This window comes from Dipodomys spectabilis, unplaced genomic scaffold (genome assembly GCF_019054845.1).
Source record: "Dipodomys spectabilis isolate Male_0828 unplaced genomic scaffold, ASM1905484v1 ptg000260l, whole genome shotgun sequence".
NCBI classification, from domain to species: Eukaryota; Metazoa; Chordata; class Mammalia; order Rodentia; family Heteromyidae; genus Dipodomys; species Dipodomys spectabilis.
The window spans coordinates 2,524,465-2,547,580 of record NW_024870937.1 but is presented as its reverse complement, the minus strand read 5'-3'; the positions used below and the strand labels follow the sequence as shown (position 1 = coordinate 2,547,580).

At 43.0% G+C, this 23,116-nt stretch overlaps 1 protein-coding gene across 3 annotated transcripts in view; it reads left to right on the top strand.

Moving 5' to 3' along the window:
* Abcc5 (ATP binding cassette subfamily C member 5) overlaps nucleotides 1–19,940 on the top strand; it is a 79,543-nt gene extending 59,603 nt beyond the window's left edge. For all 3 annotated transcript variants that reach the window (XM_042699623.1, XM_042699624.1, XM_042699625.1), the window contains exons 24-30: nucleotides 3,105–3,194; nucleotides 5,312–5,501; nucleotides 7,528–7,687; nucleotides 14,926–15,004; nucleotides 15,864–15,977; nucleotides 16,613–16,777; nucleotides 18,470–19,940. In XM_042699623.1, coding sequence (XP_042555557.1) covers nucleotides 3,105–3,194; nucleotides 5,312–5,501; nucleotides 7,528–7,687; nucleotides 14,926–15,004; nucleotides 15,864–15,977; nucleotides 16,613–16,777; nucleotides 18,470–18,571 — 900 coding nt within the window. In that variant the 3' untranslated portion in view covers nucleotides 18,572–19,940. The remainder of the gene's footprint in view (nucleotides 1–3,104; nucleotides 3,195–5,311; nucleotides 5,502–7,527; nucleotides 7,688–14,925; nucleotides 15,005–15,863; nucleotides 15,978–16,612; nucleotides 16,778–18,469) is intronic.
* The last annotated feature ends 3,176 nt before the right edge of the window (nucleotides 19,941–23,116 follow it).

Here is a 23,116-nt window from a genome sequence, read left to right as displayed (position 1 = left end):
ACATTTTTTTCAGCCTCTGATTTCCCCAATGTTATTTATAGGTGAACCCTTCTGGGCCCTAGGGATAATTAGAAGTCTTCAAATAACTCAAAAAAAAATTCTAACATGAATACTGACTGGATATTTGAGGGTTGTTAAGTAGATTGTTTTGCTTTGCTTGTCCCGAGGATTAAGCTGAATCTTCAGGCTTACTGAACAGGTACTATCACTTGAGCTACTGCTCCCCCCCTTTTTTTTTGTCTTCCTTTTTATATAAAGTCTCTCTTTTTAGTTGTCATTCCAATTTTGGAGTTTTATTTGTTGTATTTTGCTTTGCTATTGTTTTTGCCTGGGGCCAACCTCAGATTGGGATTCTCTTTGTAGCTAGGATATCAGGTATGTAACACTATACCTTGCTTGTTAAGATGGAGTCTCATTATTTTTTTTGCCTGATTTGGCTTCAAACTAAAATCCTCTTGATCTTTACCTCTTTGTAACTAGGGTTCTAGGCATGAACCACCATTTCTGGTCTAAAATTTATTGAGGACATGAAGAGAGAGTGAACTCAGGGCTTTGTACTCGCTAGGCAGTGAGCCACACCTACAGATGTAAATTTTAAAAATAATATTAGAGTTGCTTTTTTTTTTTTTTTAAGAGTCATTCTAACCAAAGACACTGTACGAAAGGAAATGTCATCATTACCTGACTCACATAATTGTAATCCCTCTCTATATCACCTCTATAATAGCAATAAAGTAAAACAATTTAAAAAGAGTCCTGACGCCGGGCGCTGGTGACTCACACCTGTAATCCCAGCTACTCAGGAAGCTGAGATCTGAGGATTGTGGTTCAAAGCCAGCCTGGGCAGAAACGTCTGTAAGACTTATCTCCAGTTAACCACCAGAAAACCGGAAGTAGTGCTGTGGCTCAAATGGTAGAGCACTTGGTGTGAGCTGAAGAGTGTAGGGACAGTGCCCAACCAACACCCTTCTCCCCCCCCCCCCCCCCAAAAAAAAAGAGTCCTATAGCAAAAGCAATCCTTAGCAGGAAAAACAACGCTGGGGAAATATCAATACCAAATACCAAGCTTCAAACTCTGTTATAAAGCTGTAGTTATAGCCGGGTGCAATAGACACATGAAGAAATGCTGAGCATCACTGGCCATAAAAGAAATGCAAATCAAAAGCACATTGATATTCCACCTCACCCCAGTTAGAATGGCCATTATCAAGAAAACAAATAATAACAGATGCTGGCAAGGATGTGGCTGAATGGGAATACTACTGCACTGTTGGTGGGAATGTAACCTGGTTCAACCACTTTGGAAGGCAGTACGGAAGTTCCTCAAAAGACTAAACATAGAACTCCCCTATAATCCAGCAATCCCACTCCTGGGCATTTATCCAAATGATTTCAAGCTAAACCACGTTAAAGCTACCAGCACAATGGGGCTGGGAAGGTGGCTCAGTGGTAGAGAACTTGCCTTGCATGCTCAAGGCCCTAGGTTCGATTCCTCAGCACAACATAAGAAAAAAGCCGGAAGTGGCACTGTGGCTCAAGTGGTAGAGCGCTAGCCTTGAGCTGAAGAGCTGAGGGACAGCGCCTAGGCCCAGAGTTCAGGCCCCACGACCGGACCCCAAAAAAAAAAAAAAAGCCACCAGCACAACTATGTTCATTGCAGCATTATTCACCATAGCTAAGATATGGGACCAACCCAGATGCCAATATATGAATGGGTCAAGAAAATGTGGTATATATACACCATGGAGTTTTATGCCTCTATCAGAAAGAATGATATCACCCCTTTTATAAGGAAATGGAAAGACTTGGAAAAAATATTAAGAGAAGTAAGCCAGACTCAAAGAAACATAGGTTCTATGGTTTCCCTCATTTGTAAATAATTAGTATATGCATAGGATAGCCCTGGCAGAGAATCATGATAACTCAAGAGCTTTGTGCATATGACCATACAAAATGATGCTAATTGAAATGAACTCTTAAGACATGGAAACAACAGGTCACTTTTTTTTTTAGCTGTCAGCCTTGATGTCGCCAATGTACAGTATCTAGTTCTTTCTTCTTATTTTATTTTATTTTTATTTTTCTGCCGATTTATCCCTGGTAATCTCTGTCTTTGATTCTTGTACCCTCCATCTTGTATATATGTTTATCTGATTTGGGGAATGGAAGGGAAATAACAAAATCCTGAAAGAAGTACAAAGGATGACCCATTGCAACAATGATATTCTTAAGACATTATGTTGGAAATGAACTTTTCAGCTTCGGTCGGGGAGTGGGGTGGAGGGAAGGGATAATGAGAGATCAACAATGGAGTGGGTAATAATGTTCAACAAGAAATGTGCCTTACTCATGTAACTATAACCCCTCTGTATAGCATCTCAACAATAAAATAAAATGAAAATTAAAAAGGAGTCCTATTTTAGAGATAAAAGCTGAAATATTTATGGACAAAAGGATAGGATGATGGAGATTTGCTTTCCGTTAATCTGGGAAATGCGAGCCGAGTTGGCTGTGGACACACACCTGAGATGGTGTGGTTGGTCCCTGGGTCATTTTCCAAGTGGGCTTTTGATACGTGGGGCTCATTACACTACTCTACTCTTGTCTGTATTTGGCGTTTTCCCATACTGGAAAGATTATAAATAAGCCAAAGAAATTCCAAAGAGCTTCCCAGACTTCATGAATGATTGATGAGGGAGCCACGGTGTTCAGAATCTCCAGTTTAAGGTGCACAGGGATTCTGCATTCACTTGTATCTTAGTCTTCTATCTTTTATCTTCCTTTTCTGGAAGCATTCTCACTGGTTGCTCACAGATGGAACTCTGCTGTGACTGCCACAGCAGGCTGATAAACTTGTGGGCCTGAAAAAGGTCCAGAAGTTAACGCAGCTACCAAAGTGTATTACTGACATACAAAGAGAGCTTGAAGGGCTTTGGATGTAAGAGTTTGGTGCCAGCACTTTCGAGTACCCAGCACTGCAGAGATAAAGGCCCTGAAACCAGCTGCCGCAAATGATCAGCTAGTTCTTAAAACTGAGTTCTGTTGCATGGCTTGGCACCTGTTGATAACAATTCTGTTTTTGGATTTTTGTTTTTCATTATCAGTTAACGGGGCTGTTCCAGTTTACCGTCAGACTAGCATCTGAGACAGAAGCTCGATTCACTTCAGTGGAGAGGATCGACCACTATATTAAGGTCAGACTGTTACAGGCCTTCACTGGGATCTGGCTTTTCCTGAAGTTGTCTTACCTCTTACCACCTCATGATGTGCAGGGAGGATTATTTTCTCTCCATGACTTGCCCCTAGAGTAGTACAAGTATAGTGTAAGCTGGTCTTGCACTATGAAATCACTTGGTCTCACCAGCTTGCTTGCAGTGAAGAGAACACCATAGGAATTTCATGTTTTAAATGTCTGAGAACTTGTTTATGGGCTAATTTTCAAAATGCTCAGAATCTGGTCTTTTTTTTTTTTTTTCTGTCAGTTATGAGGCTTGAACTCTGGGCCTGGGTCCTATCCCTGATCTCTTTTGCTCAAGGTCAGTGTTCTACCACTTTGAGCCACAGCACCATTTCCAGTTTTCTGATGGTTAATTGAAGATAAGTGGCTCACAGAGACTTTCTGCCTGGGCTAACTTCAAACCATGATCCTTAGAACTCAGCCTCCTGTGTTGCTAAGAATTGCAAGCATGAACCACTGGCACCCAGCGGACTCTTGTCATTTTAATTCAGCTATTTAGTATAACATTTTGTTTACACTGTCTATAAATTGTTTCGATTCTTAGTGTGGTTTAGTTGTTCTTGACCCACGAAGCTATCAGGATCGACTGTTGAACTTTTGGTGAATACTAATGTGGACTTCCATCTCTGGGGAGATTCTCATATTATAGTGACGGGTTAGGCCCCAGGCTCCTGTTTTCTAAAATCTCCCATGGCTAATTCTAATCTGCAGTTGGCAAGTTAGAAACCAGTAAATGTAGGTGTTGCTGAGACTGTTAGTTCTTCCCACCTTCCACCAGAAACTCCCTGGTCCTGCTGTGTAGCAGCATGTTGCTTAGAGGCCTTGTTGGAACTCTAATAAAACTTTCTGTAAGAAGAAGTGGAGTATAGGTAGTTTAGGAGTCTCATGTTCTAACTCATCTCTCAAAAGTCACCTACTTTGTTGAATTACCTTGAGACTTTGCCACTTTAATGTCATAGCTTACATGGGAAGAGCACATTCTGAGATCCAAATAATTGACTTTAAAATGTGTGTTTGAAAAACCCTTTGAAAAAAGAAAAGATAACATCTTACTTTTAAAAAGGAAAAAGAAAAATTACTCTTTGAGCTGAATATGTGTAAACTGCATTTTCTACCAGAGAGGTTCTTCATCACTGCTCCTTTGAGAATAAACTTCATTAGTTACCAGGAATTTCTTAAACTTAGAAATTACTATTCTTGTAAGGAGTACAAGTATCTGATAACAGCTGTTATCTGCCTTTGATACTGCCACTTTGCCTGGTGTTGTGGTCTGTGGAGGATACAGATGTGTAGGATTCAGTTAATATGGCAGTCCGTGAAAGTCTCCTGCTGGAGAGGAACAGCCAGTGGTCAGTGGTGGCGCACAGTTGGACCCTGCGCAAATCAAAGACATTTCTGAGGCCTGCCATCCTGCTGTTGGTCCCCAATCTAGATGCCTGTCCCCAAAGTCTTTCTAAGTGTCTGCTCCTAGAGTGCTACTCTTTTCGCCCTTACTATCCTAGAAGGCTAGGAGTCTCCTCCTGCCTGACCACCAGACTTTTACAACATTGTGAGGTTGGTGACAAAAATGCCCAGGCAATTAGAGCAGAGCCTTTTAAACCAGGAATGGATTCCCAAGATCATAAGTAGGGTATTTTCAAAGAATTCTAATTTTTAAAAAAACTGATTGAAGGGAGGTGGAGGAAGGCCTCATGCCCTACCTTTTATGTCTCCCTTGGTCCAGAGGCAGTGTTGTCAAAGCAGTTTAGAAACCATGACCCTTCTCAGGCTGCTTGATAGCCATGTGTTGTCTCTCTCTGGCTTAGAAGTGAACTTTTGCTGCTAAAAGATTCTTTTTTTTTCTTCCTTTTGCAAGTCCTGGGGCTTGAACTCAGGCCTGGTCACTGTCCCTGAGCATCTTTTGCTCAATGCTAGCACTCTACCACTAAGCCACATTCCCAGCCCCTAAAAGGTTCTTTCATAACAAGGGGCCAGCAGCCTTTGTGTGTCTGCTGCGCTTGTTCTGCTCTTATTGGCCTATGGCAAAGCCTCACTGCCCCTAAGAATCTGAACTGGCCACCCCTGTCTCCCCAGACTCTCTCCTTGGAAGCACCTGCCAGAATCAAGAACAAGGCCCCTCCCCATGACTGGCCCCAAGAAGGAGAGGTGACCTTTGAGAATGCAGAGATGAGATACCGAGAAAATCTCCCTCTGGTCCTGAAGAAAGTGTCATTCACCATCAAACCCAAGGAGAAGATTGGCATAGTGGGGCGGACAGGGTCAGGTAAGGATTCCATGGGCCTCTGCAGAAACCATTAGAATGTAGCTGCTAGTCAACAGCTGGTGAAGTTTATATTCATCCCTACAATGTAGATGTCCATTAAGTGCTTAGTATCTCAGGCCCCTCTGAAATAAACTCTCTGAGTTCAGTCTGAGCTCTGATTTCATGGCAGTTAGTGCTTTCTCAGTCATGCAGTCCACATTCTCAAAGCAGAACAGTTGAAGCATACGACAAAGTATGGGCAAGGAGAAGCACCAATATGCTACACTATCCACATGTAAGTTACTCTGCTGACATTTTGGTGTATGTTTTGTTTTTTCTATTGAGGAAGGTTTACCAATAATGGTCAATTTTAAAAAATTCTTTACTGGCACACATTAGTTGTGCAATGGGGTTTTGTTGTGACAGCTCCACACATGTGTACAATGTATTCCAATCAATTTCACCCTATGTGGTCATTTTGAGTATTTTCCCCTGTTACTTAATGATGGGTATACCAGGATAATAGACAATTCTCTTTTATGAATGTACCATAATTTGTCTTTAACTAGTCCCCAGTGGGTAGGGAATTGCAATTGTTATCAGTTTTTCTCAATTTTAAATAGCACTGAAGCTAGGTGTGGTAGCACACACTTGTACTCCCAGGAATTTGGAAGCATAGGCAGGAGGAGATTATGAATTCAAGGCTATTAGGGACACATGCACATAGTGAATTGTAGCCAACATCAGCCACAGAGTAAGATACCATTTTAAAGCAAATAAAATAAATAAAAGAGCAAATAGCACTGCAGGGAACATCCCTATTTTGTGAAGTTGAAGTTGATGAAAATTCTAATTGTGATATGTCACTACTGTCATCTGCTAGTTCTCAAGAGCTTCTGAAATTCTAAGGAGCTCACATTTGAACAACAAGATTTGTACCACAACATTATTTATAATAAACCTATATAAACTAAATATCCAGCATCAGAGGACTAGGTTAAGAAGTAAGAATTCCAGGTGGTGGAATATATTGCAGCCACTAAAATGTGGAAAAGTCTGGGTAAATGAATGCTTGTTACATGAGGTTAAGGGAACAAAGTTCTATCTCTGGGAGGACCTCAACTCGGAGGAAGGAAATGTGTCAGAAACTACAGTAGAGGTGAAGCCTAGTGGTGCATGCCTGTGGTTCCAGCTGGAAGGCGAGATCACAGAGGCTGACCTGGGAAAAGTTATCACAAGACACTATCTGAAAAACAAACTACAAGCAAAAAGATTGGAGTTTGAATCGAGGCATAAAGGCTTGCCTACCAAACTTGAGTACAATCCCCAATAATACAAAAAACAAATAGAAGAAAGGAAGAAAGAGAAGAAAAAGAAAAGCAATAGTGAGTTTATGGTAGATGGACATTGTCTTCCTGTATGCATGCATAGCTTTTCAAATGCAGATTTAATTCAGAAAAACTATTCTGTCCGTAACTACAAGACTGAACTTACATTTTGTCATATCCACCAAACCTGCTTTTCTGCCGTATTTCTCTGTCCTGGGAGAGTCAACCACAGCCACTTGCCTTTTCAAGCCAAAGCCTCCTTCCCCTGTGTGTTTCTCCCAGAACTTCTCCACTCCCTGCTGCAGCTGTAGAAATGCAAGGCCTTGCCTCAGTGTCTCCCTCAGCAACAATTGGAGAACAGAGAGAAACATCTTATGTTCTGCTTTGTCCCCAGATGCTTGCTGTGGGATCTCTGTTCTCCCCAAGGTACCTGAGAAGAACTAAAAGTATGTTCCTCTTCCTGAGGAGAACTGAACTCTTAAGAGAATGAATCAACACCTCATAGTCCTCAGGCTGTTGCTTGTGATTTAAATGCCTGCTTTGTAGGTCAGGAAAGTTTAACACCTTCTTCCTTTGCTATAGTTTTATGTATTACGTAGACAATCAAAAGAGTAACTGGCTAGAAAAAGAAAAGGAGATTTTGACATGAGGATAAACCATTTCATCTTTCTACAAGTTCCTAATAGAGCTACTGCTCTGCCTGTATTCTGACTCACCAGGGAAGTCCTCTCTGGGTATGGCCCTCTTCCGTCTGGTGGAGTTATCTGGAGGTTGCATCAAGATTGATGGAGTGAGAATCAGTGACATTGGCCTTGCCGACCTCCGAAGCAAACTCTCCATTATTCCTCAAGAGCCAGTGCTGTTCAGTGGCACCGTCAGGTGAGGACCTGGGCACCTGTGTACTTCCTCACTTAGAGGCTAAGTGAACACATTGGACCATGCCATGCCAGAGCCACCACCAGGGACTGAGATCCTGTGACCTGAGGTCCAGTGCTCTCCCCTCTACAGTGTGTGCTTGTTTTCTATTATAGAAACTTTCTACTTCAGAAATTACTTAGCAAGGTTGGAGGAAGCTCTGCAGCAGGTGCTCAAGAGCTCAGAGATTTGAGCTCGGAGCTTTGCCCCATGAATAAACAAATTGCTATGTTTCCTCATCTCTTAACCAGGGGTAATTTTAGGACTTGTTGTGTATATTGAATAAGTTCATATAAGTAGCATAAGTGCTGAGGCTAGCCCGTGGCCAGTGAGCAATGACTCACCCTCCACCTGCCTCTGACTGAATCCTGTCCATTTCCTAGCCATGCTGAAAGTTGCAGCTCTCTTGATGGCTTTCAGGCATCATTACCACTCATTCTTTTATAATCTATATACCCATACACACCACTGTTTGGGGAGTTTTTTGTGCTAGGAATGGAACCCAAGTCTTCGTGGTAGGCCACCATTATGCCAGTGAGCAACTCCCCAGCCCACTTCCCCACCTTTCATACAAACTCTGGAATGAGATCTCATTCTGAAATCTACCTGCATCCTAAAATAGTAACTAAGAAGGAAATCATGTTTCCTCTGTTTCCTACCTTTACCATTAAGCTTTGGCCTCCTCAGAATTTCAGTTTCCATAATTTGTGTTAATTTCCACTTGGGCTTCATCTCTATAGTTGAGCTAGATTGCACTACTTTTTTCAAAATCATTTCAAAGGTAACATTGCATTTCCTCTTTAATTTTAGCAGTTTGAAAAAGAAAATGGTAGCAATTTAATTTTGAATAACCATAGAAATGTTCAGACTTCCTCTTTCTTTGCCACACTAGGCTTTGAACTCAGGGCCTGTACTTGCTAGGAAGGCATCAAGATTGCAGCCTGACTTGTCTTTAAAACAAAATGTTCCTGGGGCTGGGAATATGGCTTAGTGGTAGAGTGCTTGCCTAACGTGCATGAAGCCCTGTGTTTTATTTCTCAGTACCACATAAACAGAAAAAGACAGAAGTATAAGATAATTCCTTTGTTGGTTTGTATGTCCCTCCCCCACAGTATAACCCCTGCTTTCACTGTATTTGATGTCCGTATATTTGTGGAGGGGAAGGGGAAAAACAAATCGTTTAAATAGGGATACAGGTTGACCCATTGCAACAATGAGATGTACAAGTCGTTATGTTGAAAACAAAACGAACTTTACAACTTTGGTTGGGGGAGGATGGAAAGGGGAAACAAAGGAGGCTACAATGCTTGATAAGAAATGTACTCATTATCTTGCCCATGTAATTGTAACCCCTCTGTACAGTATTTTCACAATAAAAAAAAAAGTGACACTGTGGCTCAAGTGTTAGAGTGCTAGCCTTGAGCACAAAGAGGCTGAAGGACAGTGCCCAGGCCCTGAGTTCAAGACCCAGGACTGGCAAAAAAATAATAATAATAGTATGTTTCTTCTTTCTAGGAAATGACATTTAATGGCATTTGGACTCATTTATTCAAGGAGACTTGGTGGATACCTTCATCTGCTTGAGGCAGGGGACTTAAACAACACATTAGTGTGGCTCATAGTTCTGGAGTCTTAAAACTCCAAGATAAGTGTCTAGTCTTGTCAGGGCTTCCTTCTTGATGTACAGATGCTGGTGCTGGTAGATCTTCACATAGCCCTGTTCTAAGTTTGTAGAAGCAAGAGTGAGCCAGGGAGCTTTGTGTCTCTTCCTCTTCTTGGCACTGTCATGAGCATCCCATCCTCGTGACCTCGTCTACACTTCCTGAGGACCTCGCCTCCAGTGCCCTCATATTAGAAAAATGATGGATTTAAGAGGAATTTGAGAGGGACACAAATGTTTAATCCATAGTAGTAAAGCTGAAGTCTCATCCACATTCACATAGTATCAACAGTTGAGAATGATTTGGGGGGGTTGGTTTTTTGTTTGTTCATTTTTAGCATTTTTCCTATTGAATTGAGACAACAAATACTGGCTTTTTGGATGATGATGATAAGTCATTCTCTTTGAATACTGAGGGTAACAAGGCTACAAACAATATTTCTTAATTTAAGAAATGAGTGTTGAGTCTCCTCTTTCTATAAATCTTTCTATTTTTAAATGCCACAGGAACATTTGGGCAAGGGGGAGAAATTGGCTCTGGACAAAAAAAAAAAAAACAAAAACATGTAGCTTTTGGTTTCTAGTCATCATTTAGAAGAGGATTAAGAAATGAAGCATGTTAAACTTTGGATTTTTCTTGAACATGCTGCCACCAAGAGGTCACAGTTTGAAAACTGCACAGCACTTCATTTAGGTTTATAAATTAGGAGCTTCTAGTGTTGATGGTTAAGTTGTGAATTTACTGTGACATGGTGGGGTAGCTTTCATGGAATTGGGCCTTCTGTTGCCATCTTCAGAGAGATGCATTTCCAATGGACAGTCTGAGGAGTTGGTGTGCCTGAGCTTGTACTTACTGAGCTGAGAGTGATATTTGGTCAGTCATGGGTGCAAACTGAGAAAACCATGGAAGTTTCATTTTCTGCCAGCTCCAACTTTGGTTTGTCCAGCCAGTAGTAAACCCTGGAGTAAAGCTGATCACAGAATGTCTATCCTCCTTTGACCCCCCAGCTTTTTTTATAGATCCCCAAACCAACAGCTATTTTGCCCCTTTTAGTAGAAAGCCTGGATGAGTTTCCCCTGGCAAGGGCAGGGTAGATCAGCTGTTCTAGAGCAGCCTCTTGGAAACTATGGATTCAGAAACTTTGCATCAGCACTAACCAACATCAGGAAAAACTTGAAAGGCACTCCTACAGGGACAGCCAGGTAAAACCAAGGTTAACCAGTCAGAGTCACAAGATACAGTAGACCCTTGGTAGCAACCACTGAGGAAAAAACTTGAGTGCTTGGCATGTGAGGGTGCATGAACTTGTAAATTGTATGGCAGTGCTTGTCCATTCCTTCCACAGTACCACCTGCCACCCAAATTATACTAAAGACATGCCACTTTCAACAAATCTGAAACTTCAGTTATAACTTAAGCCCTTGAACTCTGGGCCTGGGCACTGTCCCTCACTGCCACTTCCGGTTTTCTGGTGGTTTGATTGGATAAGCGTCTCAAGGACTTTCCTGCTCTGGCTAGCTTTAAACCAAGATCCTCAGAGCTCAGCCTCCTGAGTATCTAGGATTACAGGTATGAGCCACTGGCACCCGGCTAAGGCCTTTATCTTTTAACTTACACTTGATAGCATTGTTTGTTATTATAAAGATGGTGTACAGATGGGGTTTCAGTTACATAAGTCAGGGTAAGAGTACATTTCTTCTTGGACAGTGCCACCCCCTTCTCCTGTTCTCTCCCACTTTTACCTTCCTGTCTTCACACACAAACTGTGTGGTTCATTTTCAACATAATGTCCAATGTCCATCCCTGCATTTGTTCACCTTTTGTCCTTTCATTTCATTTCCTTTTTTTTTTTTGTTAGTTTTGGGGCCTGGGCGCTGTCCCTCAGCTCTTCAGCTCAAGGCTAGCACTCTGCCACTTAAGCCATAGCTCCACTTCCAGGTTTTTTCTGCTTATGTGGTGCTGAGGAATAGAGCCCAGGGCCTCAGGCATGCAAAGCAAGCCACTGAGCTACCTTCCCAGCCCCGTCCTTTCATTTCTGTGGCACTGTTTTTCACAAGATTTTAGAAACACTCAACAGGTTGCAAAACAATTTCAACACAATGGACAATAATACTGACTGACTGAAATACTGAAAACTCTTCATCAACTGAGCTGTGTCATTTGTAATAGACATGCATGAATTTCATACTTCTGCTTTTGAGATTTCTATATTTATACATGTCATGCTAGGCCAAAACTGGACATAATAAATTCATGAGTAAAGTTGGCTTACCATACAAATTCCTGAATTATTCTGCACACGAATGTAATCAAAAGCACAGATAAAAAAATGTAATCTAAGCCCAGATGATACGTAGCCTAGCTTTGCCAGAATCTCAGTCATTCCCATTGCATCCCAGCATACCCTCTTCCATCTATCTAAGTTTAAGCTCTTAGGCCAGGGTTTCTGTGGTCTGTTCTTTCCCTTTGCCCTTCATGCTAGTAGAGGAGATCCCCTCAGTCCAGGCCTGAGGTCCCTGTGCTCCCTGGCCCAGAAAGCCCTACCCTGGGCTCTGACCTGCCCCTGCTGGAAAGCTTTTATACTATGGATTCACTGTGGCATGGTTGGGCCGGTGGGTAATCTATTCAGCAGTAAGACCAGTGGCCCCCAACCTTTTCTCTAGTTTGTCTCTCTAGCCTTGGTCCCTTGTTGGTAATAGGTACATTCTCTCACCTGAAGCAGTTCTGCTTGGCATCCATTCATTAGCAAGCAGCAGTGTTCTCATTCTTCCTTTTCAGCTGTCTTCTCTCTCGCATACACACTTGCTCATTTAATCTTCCTTTTGAGGAATATCTCTAGTTCTCAATTCACAATCATAGCAGAAACTTCATACACAGGTGATTTGGACAGAGCATCTAATACTCTAGATGGTTAAAAAAAAAGTTTCTGCAGAATGACTAAACATGTTCTTAGACCCTCACTCTTCCATTTGTCTCTGAATTCTGTTGTTTGAAGGTGCCTCTTGCATTTTTTAGCAGCCCTTCTGAAGAATTTAGGAATCCCCCCTAAAACTTCTAGTGTCTATATTAAAAATTAACACACTTTTTGTGCCAAACACTGTGTTCTGACAGGAACAGTAGTGACACAGGGATGGTGGTAATGGCCGCGGAGCTTCTGGAGGACCCACGATGCTCCAGATACTGTCCTCAGTGTTTTTTAATTGTGTTAATTCATCGAATCCTCAAAACTCTATGGGATAGATCTTATTTTGCTTATTTTATTGATGAAGGAAGTGAAACCCAGAGAGGTTAGGTAATTTGCCTAAAGATACACAGCTAAAAGTGGCCGGACTAGAAGTTGGACTTAGGCTGACTGGCTGTTGAGTCAGCAGCAGTAGAGCACCTGAGTGGGGTTGGAGTTAGGTTGAAAACGACAAAAATAAGTGCCTTCACAAGGTACTTTGGCCTATGCCTGTAATCCTAGCTGCCTAGGATTGCAGTTCCAAGCCAGCCTGGGGAATAAAGTCTGTGATACTCCAGTTAACTACTACAAAGTCAGAAATGGAGCAGTAGATCCAGCCTTGAGCAAAAAAAAAAAAAAAAAAACTAACTAGAACAGTGCTCAGCCCTGAGTTCAAACTCTAGTATTGGCATAAAACATAAAAAATAACTAAGTGCCCTTAGACACTTTTCTCCTTCCAGCTGCCCAGACACTGAATGCCAAACTTTGCTTTTATTTCACTCTGTGAGTCAGACCCTGGGCTGTCTGCTCCTCTAAGAAGGGTTGTCTTTTTATTCCTGATTCAGCTGAGCAGTCTGGTCTGCCTTAGTGTGTGTATAGACCACCTAATAGTGTGTGAACGTGTTTCTTACATTCCTGGAACCCATTGGTTCATCTTCTGAGACTCCTACTGTTGTACTGGGCCAGGAGTTTTGAGTGATAAGCCTATCAGTGTGTCCACCAAGTTTGACCCATAGAAAGTCTGATGGGACAAGCTGCTTAGAGCACGTAACCACTCACAAAGCATCTTTTGTGCCTGTTGTTGCTCTGATAATTTAGATTGATTGATTTACTCAGTACAAGCCTTCCATAACAAAATAGTTGGCCCTCCATATTGGGAATCTATAGAGTCAACCAACTTGTGATTGAAAAGGCCCCACCACAAAAATACCACATCTGTAACTGAATATATATGCTATTTTCTATCACTCCATCACCATCATCATTATGTAGGTGTGCAAAGTTACATAGTTCTGTTATTCCCTTATAGTGAAACACAACGTGCATAAGATTTATATATGAACGGTCTAGAGATATTCCCCATAAGTATGAGGCAAGCTATGCACAAGTTACAAGGCACCTGAGCATCCATGAATTTTGATATTATTGGAGGTCCTGGATCCCATTCTCTACAGATAACAAGGGACAGTTGTATCTCTTACAGGTGTCTCACAGATCTGGAGGCTGGAAGTCAGTAGAGTCTTGTTCCCTGGGGAAGTTGGAGGGCAGATCCTGCCTCTTCAGCATCCACTATGTTGGCAGAAATATTTGGCATCCTTTGGCTTGCAAGTGTATCACATGGTTCTCTGCCTCCACTGCCACACCATGTCCAGTCTGGTTTCTCAGTGTCATCCTTGATATAGGTTCCATTTGCATAGTGAGCCAGTCTCCCCACCCACATCTGTACCTGTGAGTTCCTCCTAAGCTCTGTCCTTTCTCTGACCTTTCTTCTCTGTTGTCTGGTGGATCAGCCCCTTTTCCTGTTCGAGCTTTCTATTTAATAACAGGTGCATCAAGGAAAAAGAGGGCATCTTCCCTGTGTATATGTGAAGGGAGATCTATCTTAGCATATGTGTGTGTGTATGTGTGTATATATATATATATATATAGAGAGAGAGAGAGAGAGAGAGTCATCCCTCTCTATGTTGCGGTTCATTTATTGCAGCTTCACTGTATCACAGAGTTTTTGCTATATCATGGGATTTTCTGGTATATAGGTATTTATATAATTGTTATGATTTTAATTATTTTTGCCTGAAAATAAAAACAATATAAAAATTTTAAATGCTAATTAAGATTAGTAAGAAAGTGGGAAAGGTTTATAGGAGAGTGGGAAGGATTTATAAAACTTTGAAATATATGTAAATAAGATAAATATACTGCTGCTACTTGCAGATTTTCACATATAGCAGGGGTCTCTGGAATGTAACTCCCACAATAAGTGAGGGATTTCTGTATAGAAAAAACATAGAAGGATATGGGTCAAAATGCTAACTATTTTGGGGTATATCATGAGATAATTAAAACATGCACTGGTTTTTGTTTGCATATATATTTGTGTATGTGCATTTTTATTTGTATATGTATAATTTTTCATATGTTTATTTTTAACTAACTTTATGTTTATATAATAAAAATAACAAAAAACAGTTGGTTTTCAAAGGTTCTATGGCCAGTTGGAGCATGAGCCACCTGGAATAGTCAAGACTGGAGTCCTCCATTTTTCGTTTGGTTGCTTAAGCATTGGCCTCTGAGAACCTCCTTTTATTACTTCTCCCTAGATCAAATTTGGACCCCTTCAACCAGTACACAGAAGAGCAGATCTGGGATGCCTTGGAAAGGACTCATATGAAAGAATGTGTAAGTGATGAACAGTGCTAGGATTGTAAGGGTGGGCATGCAGGGGTGTTGCTCTTACTGCCCATCTTGGCCTGGTCCCCAGGCACCAGCCACCACCTTAGCCTCCAGCTGCAGGCTGTGTGTGTGTGTGTTGTGTGTGTGTGTGTGTGTGTGTGTGTAAGAGTGCTCGCAAGGAGGGCTTCTTGGGCATTTCATATGCACCCTAGAAGTTATCTCTCCAGCCCATCTCCCACATCCTGTTGGTTGTCATGATGGCATCATACAAACCACTGACTGAGATGGTGATGACCACGTCTTAGATTTAGCTATGTTTTAATTTCTGTTGACCATAGCAGTGGAACATACTTTTGCAGCAGAGTCTGCAGAAAACACAAAGATCACAGACCTCTTAGGACAACTCAGCAAGGTGCTCGTGCCCCTGGGTTGAGTCAAGCTCAGGATCCCTGGCCTGATGCAACTAGATGAGCCCTGTTTTCCTCTCTCATATACCAGGCACCCTCAGACAATTTCATTTGAAGAGTAAATTCTGCAGTTTACCAAAGAAGATAGTGTTGACCTGTCTTCATTGGTTTCAGAATCATTTATTTTGGGGGTTTTTTCTTGTTGTTGTTGTTCCTGTGTATTGGTTTTTGAGACAGTCTCATTATGTAACCCAGACTGCTATCAAATCCTTTTACCTCCACTTTCCAGTGCTGGCAACGCCACTGCACCTGGCACAGAATAACTCCTCTTTTGCTCACCCCCACCTCCATTGATGTTTTTAAATTTGTTTTTGTGCTGAGCATCAAACCCAGCCCACCCCTGAGTTTGAAAAGTTCAATTTTGACTTTTATCCTTCTACTCTCTACTCTCCCTCCAGATTGCTCAGCTACCTCTAAAACTGGAGTCAGAAGTGATGGAGAATGGAGACAACTTCTCAGTGGGGGAACGGCAGCTGTTGTGCATAGCCAGGGCCCTGCTGCGCCACTGTAAGGTGAGAGCCATCGTAGGCTACGGCTGCTCAGTGAGGGAGGCCCAATGGGAAGAGGCTGTAGCCAGTGAGAGCAGGGAGGAGGAGCAAGATACCTTATGGGCAGCCTTGCCCAGAAGTGTGGGGTCCAAGGCCACCTGAGTCTAGTGGCACTTAACCAACAGCATCACCAACCATGACATCGCATAGTGTATTGGTTCTGAGGGAGCTGTTGTTAAAACTTCCTCAAATCTTTACAATCTAAGTATAATTTTTGTTTCTGGCTAATGAGCAGTTACAGTACTGCAGATCACAGACAAATGATTGAAAGACTGCAAGAGACTCGCAGGTTGTCAAACAAAGCCCCCTTGTTTTACAGACAGGAAATAGTGAGGGTGGGGTCCAGAAAGGTTAAAATACACATTACAAGTCACAGAGCAAGTAGGGGCAAGAATTTGATGAGAACAACATTATATGTCTATCCTGTTTAAAGATATAAATCAAGGCAAGCATGGATAATATTCTAAACAAAGAGTATTACTACATATGTGTGAACCTAAGAGTAAATGCTATATAGTGTAAAGTTGATATAGGAAAACACATTTTAGAAAAACTGAGGAACTAATTGGAGCCCTCTTTCTCCTCTGCTTCACTGGCAGATTCTGATCTTAGATGAAGCTACAGCTGCCATGGACACAGAGACAGATTTACTGATTCAAGAGACCATCCGGGAGGCATTTGCAGATTGCACCATGCTGACAATTGCCCATCGCCTGCATACGGTTCTAGGCTCTGACAGGATTATGGTGCTGGCCCAGGGACAGGTACTGGAACTCCACCTCAGAGGCTTTGGCTTGGCATATAGCCTGGTCTGGAAGGAAAACTGGCCCCTGCCAGTGATGGGCTAATTGCCATCTCCTAGGAACTCTGGGCATTTGAATAAGCAGCTGTAGTGACTCTACTCTCCTGGCTATTGGAAGGGATACACTCAAAAGATGGAATCAGGGAGGCTTACTGAATTCTCACTTTGCTTCACTACTTATTCTTGTGTTACTTATAAGCAGGGACATGTTGGCACAGGTCAAAGAGTACATGTACTTGGTGATTCACCAGGGTATATTACAACCAGTCACCCTAGTTTGCATCTTGCTGTTAGGTAGTGGTACCAGGCTTCATAGCCTGTTGCTCCAAAGTTGCCCACAGTCTAGCCCTAGCCCAGCCTTCACTTTGCACTCTTCCTTGCAGGCTCCAGTGGCCATGACAGTCTTTGCCTTTACTCAACACAGTTCTCCCACCTGCTTACAACTTGCCTGTCCCTACAGAAGGACATGGCTCAGTGCCAAACCTTCCATGAAACCTCCTGGTTGCCTCAACCACCTTATACACTTACCTGTCTAGCTCTTCTACCTCCTCCTTACCTGCCTATTCATGGTGCTCAGAGCTACAGTTGGTTGTTTTGAGAGGGTTGTTTGGTTCTTTTTTTTTGGCTATACTAGTGTTTGAACTCAGGTACTCATACTTGCTAGACTGGTTCTCTACTGCTTGAGCCACACCTTCAGTCCCGTTTCTTATTGGTTAATTAGAGGTGGGTTTTCAGAGTTTTCTACCCAGGCTGGCTTCAGACTGCCTCTTTTTTTTTTTTTTTTTTGTCAGTTGTGGGGTTTAAACTCAGGGCTTGGGCACTGTCCCTGAGCCTCTTTGTGCTCTTTACCACTTGAGTCATAGCACCATGAGATAAGATTTTTATAGAGTTCTGCTCACAGTCTCCCAAGTAGCTATGATTACAGGCGTGAGCCATTAAGACCTAGCATACCTCCCAGACATGTACTGAGATTCTGTCATACATTTGCTATCCAGAACCAATATGTGCATGTGGATGTTAATAGAATATGATAAAAGAAGGTGGTTGCCAGGTGCATGTGGCTCACGCCTGTAATCCTAGCTACTCAGGATGCTTATATCTCATAGTCCAAAGCCAGCCCAGACAGGAAACCCCTTAAGACTCTCTATAGTTAACCACCGTAAAGCCGAAAAATGGGGTTATGGCTCAAGTAGTAATGCTAGCCTTGAGCACAAACAAGGACAGTGCCCAGGCCCTGATTTCAAGCCCCAGGATTTGGGTTGGGTGGGTGGGAGGGAAGGTAGAAAGGACCAAAAACATATAGGAAATTTTTTCTTAGAGATACAAATCCAAGCCATCTTGTTTCTAAAGGCAGACAACAAAATGACATGTCTGTGTGCCCTTGACTTGAGCCACAATTTCTCCCCTGCAGTTTATACAGCCTTGTTGATGGGATTTCTTTGCCAAAGCTGAGGGCAACGGGACTCATACAAGTGGTGTGCCCTTGCTCCCTGCGCTTTCCCTTCTACCCTGAATATGGCAGGGCCAGTTGAGTTGTCCCCTGATTGTCCACTTGGGGAATTTGAGGCTTCCATTGCTCCTCAGCACAGACCCTCCCATCACCCCGAGTATCCCACTGTCACACCCTGACCTGACGTGTCTCCTCCCTGTGCAGGTGGTGGAGTTTGACACCCCCTCGGTCCTTCTGTCCAATGACAGTTCCCGGTTCTATGCCATGTTTGCCGCTGCTGAGAACAAGATTGCCGTCAAGGGCTGACTCCTCCTGCTGATGAGGTCTCTGATGACAGTCTCCATCTGGGAGCACCTCCATTCCCTGCCTGGGGTGGCCCCCTGTCATATCCTCCTGCCGGAACCTTGCCTTTCCCAACTTTCTCTTTCTCGCACAGCAGTTCAGGATTGGCTTGTGTGTTTCACTTTTAGGGAGATTCATATTTTGATTATTGTATTTATTCCCTATTCATGTAAATGGGTTTAGTTTTTGTTCTTAATTGCACTCTAAAAGGTTCAGGGAACCATTACTATAAATGTATCAGAGGCCTATAATGAAGCTTTCTACGTGTAGCTCTTATCTATATATAATTGTGTATATAGCCTATATTTACAGTGAAAATGTAAGCTGTTTATTTTATATTAAAGTCAGCACTGCTGATGGCAGTGCATATTCCTTTCTATCATTTTTGTACAGTTTGCTGCACTAAAGCTCTTTTTGCTATTAGACTGTAGAAAGGGTAGCAATTTGTTCTCTAGCTGGTGGCTTCATGGCGCTGGGCTTTCTGGTCATCCAAAGGAAGATGGGTGGCAATAGCAAGGCCCTCCGCAGCTGCTCTGTGGCTGCTCCCCACAGCCACTCAGGAGACAGGGTGAGGGAGACTGCCAGGCCTTGCTGAGTGCTGTGAATTCTCAGGGCTCCTGCCTTCTGTCCTGGTGTCACTCACTGTTTCCGTCAAGAGAGCAATGGGGCAAAGCTCCAGCCCCCTCACCGCCCGCCCCCCTCCACCAGGAATCAGCGTCTCAGGGCCATTCCTGCTGACAGGGGGAGGACTTCTGTCCTGCCATCCTCTTTGCTGTTGTTTCCAAACAAGAACCAGTCTGTTCACAGAGTGTCCCACTGCCTCAGGTTCCTCACGCTGGCCACTGCACTGAGCTCTTCAGCTCCCGGGCCAGTTGGTCCCCAGCCCTGGGGCCAACTGCTGCTGTTTTAGGTGGCATTTTCATTTGCCTGTTCCCAACCTCCACAGTCGACTGACCCGGGACTGTGGAGGCTTTTCTCCTTTCTCTCACCGCAGCTGTTTCACAGTCTCCTCTCCAAAGTCTGCAACTTTCAGCAGCTCTTGCTAATCAGTGTCTCACACTGGCGTAGAAGTTTTTTGTTTTTGTTTTTGTTTTTGTACTGTAAAGAAACCTACCTCAGGTTGCTGATTGCTGTGTGGTTTGGTGTGTTCCTGCAGACCCCCTTTGTGCTCTGGGGCCCGTAGCTCAGGTGGGCGTGGTCACTGCTGTCATCAGTCGAATGGTCAGCGTTGCATGTCGTGACCAACTAGACATTCTGTCGCCTTAGCATGTTTGCTAAACACCTTGTGGAAGCAAAACTCGGAAAAAAAGTGAATAAAATTATTTTGGATTTTATAAAACTCCTGGTGTATAAAATAGTTCTCTGGGAAAGGAGTAAGATGGCTTTCAGTGGCTTTGCAGTACCAGAGCCTTGGATCTAAGTAGCTGACAATAAGAGTTGCGTCTGGGAAGGACAAGGCTGATGGGTCACAAAGCATGGGACTCAAAATGCTGTCACCTCTGGTAGGCCTTAGTCTCTGTGGGCATGAGCCCTAGTGAAGCTCCTATGCTGCTATTAAGAGGATAGGGACTGAGAGAAGAGAGTAACAACAATGAAGTGGAAGGTCGTGGTGAATTATACTCAAGACAGCGTTGGACATGGTGGCCTACACCTGTAATCCCAGCTACTGAGGAGATGGAGATCAGGAGGATCTGTTTAAGCCCAGCATGGGCAAAAACTAAGACTCCCTCTCAGTAGGTAAGCCAGGTATGATGATGCATGCATCTATGATCCCAGCTACATGGGGGAAGGTAGGGAAGAGGAGGGCAGAGCCTGGACCAGGGCAAGTGAGAAACTGAAAATTAATTCAGGAAGGACTGGAAGTGTGGCTCCAGTGACAAGTGCATGCTTAGTTCAAACTCCAGTTGTGCCAGGAAAAAAATTTAAGTAAATTAAAATTTGTTGAGAGTTCTTGACAATCTTAACTGCCTTTTCAGCTGCTTGCTTCAGATCAACCCAAGGAGAATTAGTGACCCTTCAATAGGGTAGGCATTCTGATATTTCTTGATTGCTTTGTGTTAAATGCAACCAAAAAAAGTTCTCAAAATTTTTTATATTCTAGAAATCACATCTTAATCTTAGTTTTTTAAATTTACTTTATTATTATTACAGAGGTGATATACAGAGGGTTACATTTACATGAGTCGGGTAATGAGTACGTTTCCTTTTGTAGTGTCACCTGTTCCTCATTGTCTCCCAGTCCCCACCCACAAGTTTTGGTGGGTTTTTGTTGTTGTTGTTATAAAAATTTTGTCTTCAAAATTTAAGGGGAGCCAGGTGCCAGTGGCTCATCCCTGTAATCATAGCTACTCAAGAGGCTGAGATCTAGCTGGGCACCCATGGCTACGCCTGTAATCCTAGCTACTCAGGAGGCTAAGATCTGATGACCTTGATTTAAAGCCAGCCCAGGCAGGAAAGTCCATGAGACTCTTATCTCCAATAAACCACCAGAAAACTGGAAGTGGAGCTGTGGCTCAAGTGGTAAAGCACTAGCCTTGAGCTGAAGAGCTGAGGGACAGCGCCCAGGCCCAGAGTTCAAGCCCCAGGATAGGCACATAAACATAATAAAACAATAATTCAGAAGGCTTGGCTCTATAGTTCCTCACTAGCATGGTAGTAGTACAACAGTGAGGAAGCTGAATCATATAGATTTTATTGTAAGCCAGCCAGATCTACCAGACACAGCAGGACCTTGTCTCGGGAAGGAAAAAAAATTCAAATGTCCAGAGGTATGATACCGTGACATACTCTAGATACACTGAATATGTGAAATATTTCCACCATCACGGAATCCTGGCGGCAGCCCAGGTGTAGACTAGAAATGTTACGTTGATGTACTAGATTCATCTTCCAAGGAAGGTAACAGTGTCTGAGAGTCTCTCTGGTCTTGCTGTTTGTGCTCTGTGCGGCATCTGACCCTCATTACCAGTTCTCTCACATCCCTTGGGTCTTCCACCTCTCTAAACCTACTTCCATCTTAAAAATAAAGTACTTGCTTCACATGCACACACTCCCTTTTTACTCCCTGCAAGTAATCTTTCTGTCAGGCCCGGCTCCATTGGCTAATGCCTGTAATCCTGGCTACTTAGAAGGCTGAGATTGGAGAATCATGGCCAAACAACAACAAAAACCTTTCCATCCTTCACTGCAGAGGCACAGGAACAAACATTCAGCTGTAAGCATGCCTTCTGATAGGACACCTCCAACTCCCTGCTCTTCAGCTCGAGGCGAGCACTCTACCGCTTGAGCCACAGTGCCACTTCCGGTTTTCTAGTGATTTATTGGAGATAAGAGTCTCACAGACTTTTCTGCCTGGGCTGGCTTTGAACTGTGATCCTCAGATCTCAGCCTCCTGAGTAGCTAGGATTATAGGTGTGAGCCACTGGTGCCCAACCTGTAATAACATTTTTTCATATCATTAAATATGTGTGTAGTATGTAGCAAGCAGTGTTCTAGAAACTAATAATATAGTAGCAAATAAAATCTTCCTGACATCATGGATTTTTATACCTTATTTGGATTATGAACAATTGGTGAGGTATTTGATATATTATAAAAGCAAAGGGGGAAAAATACATCAGAGAAGGGCATATAATCCCAAAGGGTAAAATTTTAGAGGCTGGTCAGGGAAAGTCTCTGTTGATGTTCTCAATATGGCCAGTTTATTTTGCTTTTCAGTGCTGGGAGTTGAACCCAAGTACCTTAGACATGCTAGGCAAGTGCTTGCCCACTTAGCCACCTCCCCAGCAACCAGTCCACTTGATGGTACCATTACCATTATTATTTTTTCGTATTGTCATAAGTTTGATTTTTTTTTTTTTGGTTAGTCATAGGGCCTGGGTACTGTCCCTGAGCTCTTTTTGCTCAAGGCTAGGCTATTGCTCCAGCACTTTGAGCCACAGAGCCACTTCCAGTTTTTTAGTGGTTTATTGGAGATAGGAGTCTCACAGACTAACCTGCCCAGGCTGGCTTTGAAACGGATCCTCAGATCTCAGTCTCCTGAGTAGCTAGGATTACAGACGTGAAGCCACCGGCACCCGGCTTTTAATTGCCTATTTTTGAGTTGATAAAGTAGCCTGGCAGCTATAAGAATGGACCTAAGCTTGCAACATTTATGGTGACCCATGGAAGGATGGAATGGGGTCATTCATAAACTCAGGCTTCCTCCTTCCTGGTCACTCAATCTCTAGACTTGTTCTCAGCTGGATCCTATGTACTGGGCTGGAAGATCTGGGAAGAGATTGGGGAATGTTAAGCACATAGTGTTTGTGGGCCAGACCGGAAGGTAGTATGCATCAGTTCCATAAGGGTTTCATTGGCTGGAACTGTGGTGCACCTGAATGCTAAGCACCGGCCTAAGTATTTGTTGTTTTGTTGTTTGTTTATGACTGGTCCTTGCCATGTACCTGAACTAAAGTTCCTCCTGAGTTCTGGCATCACAGAATGCCTGGCCTTGACACTTTCAATAAG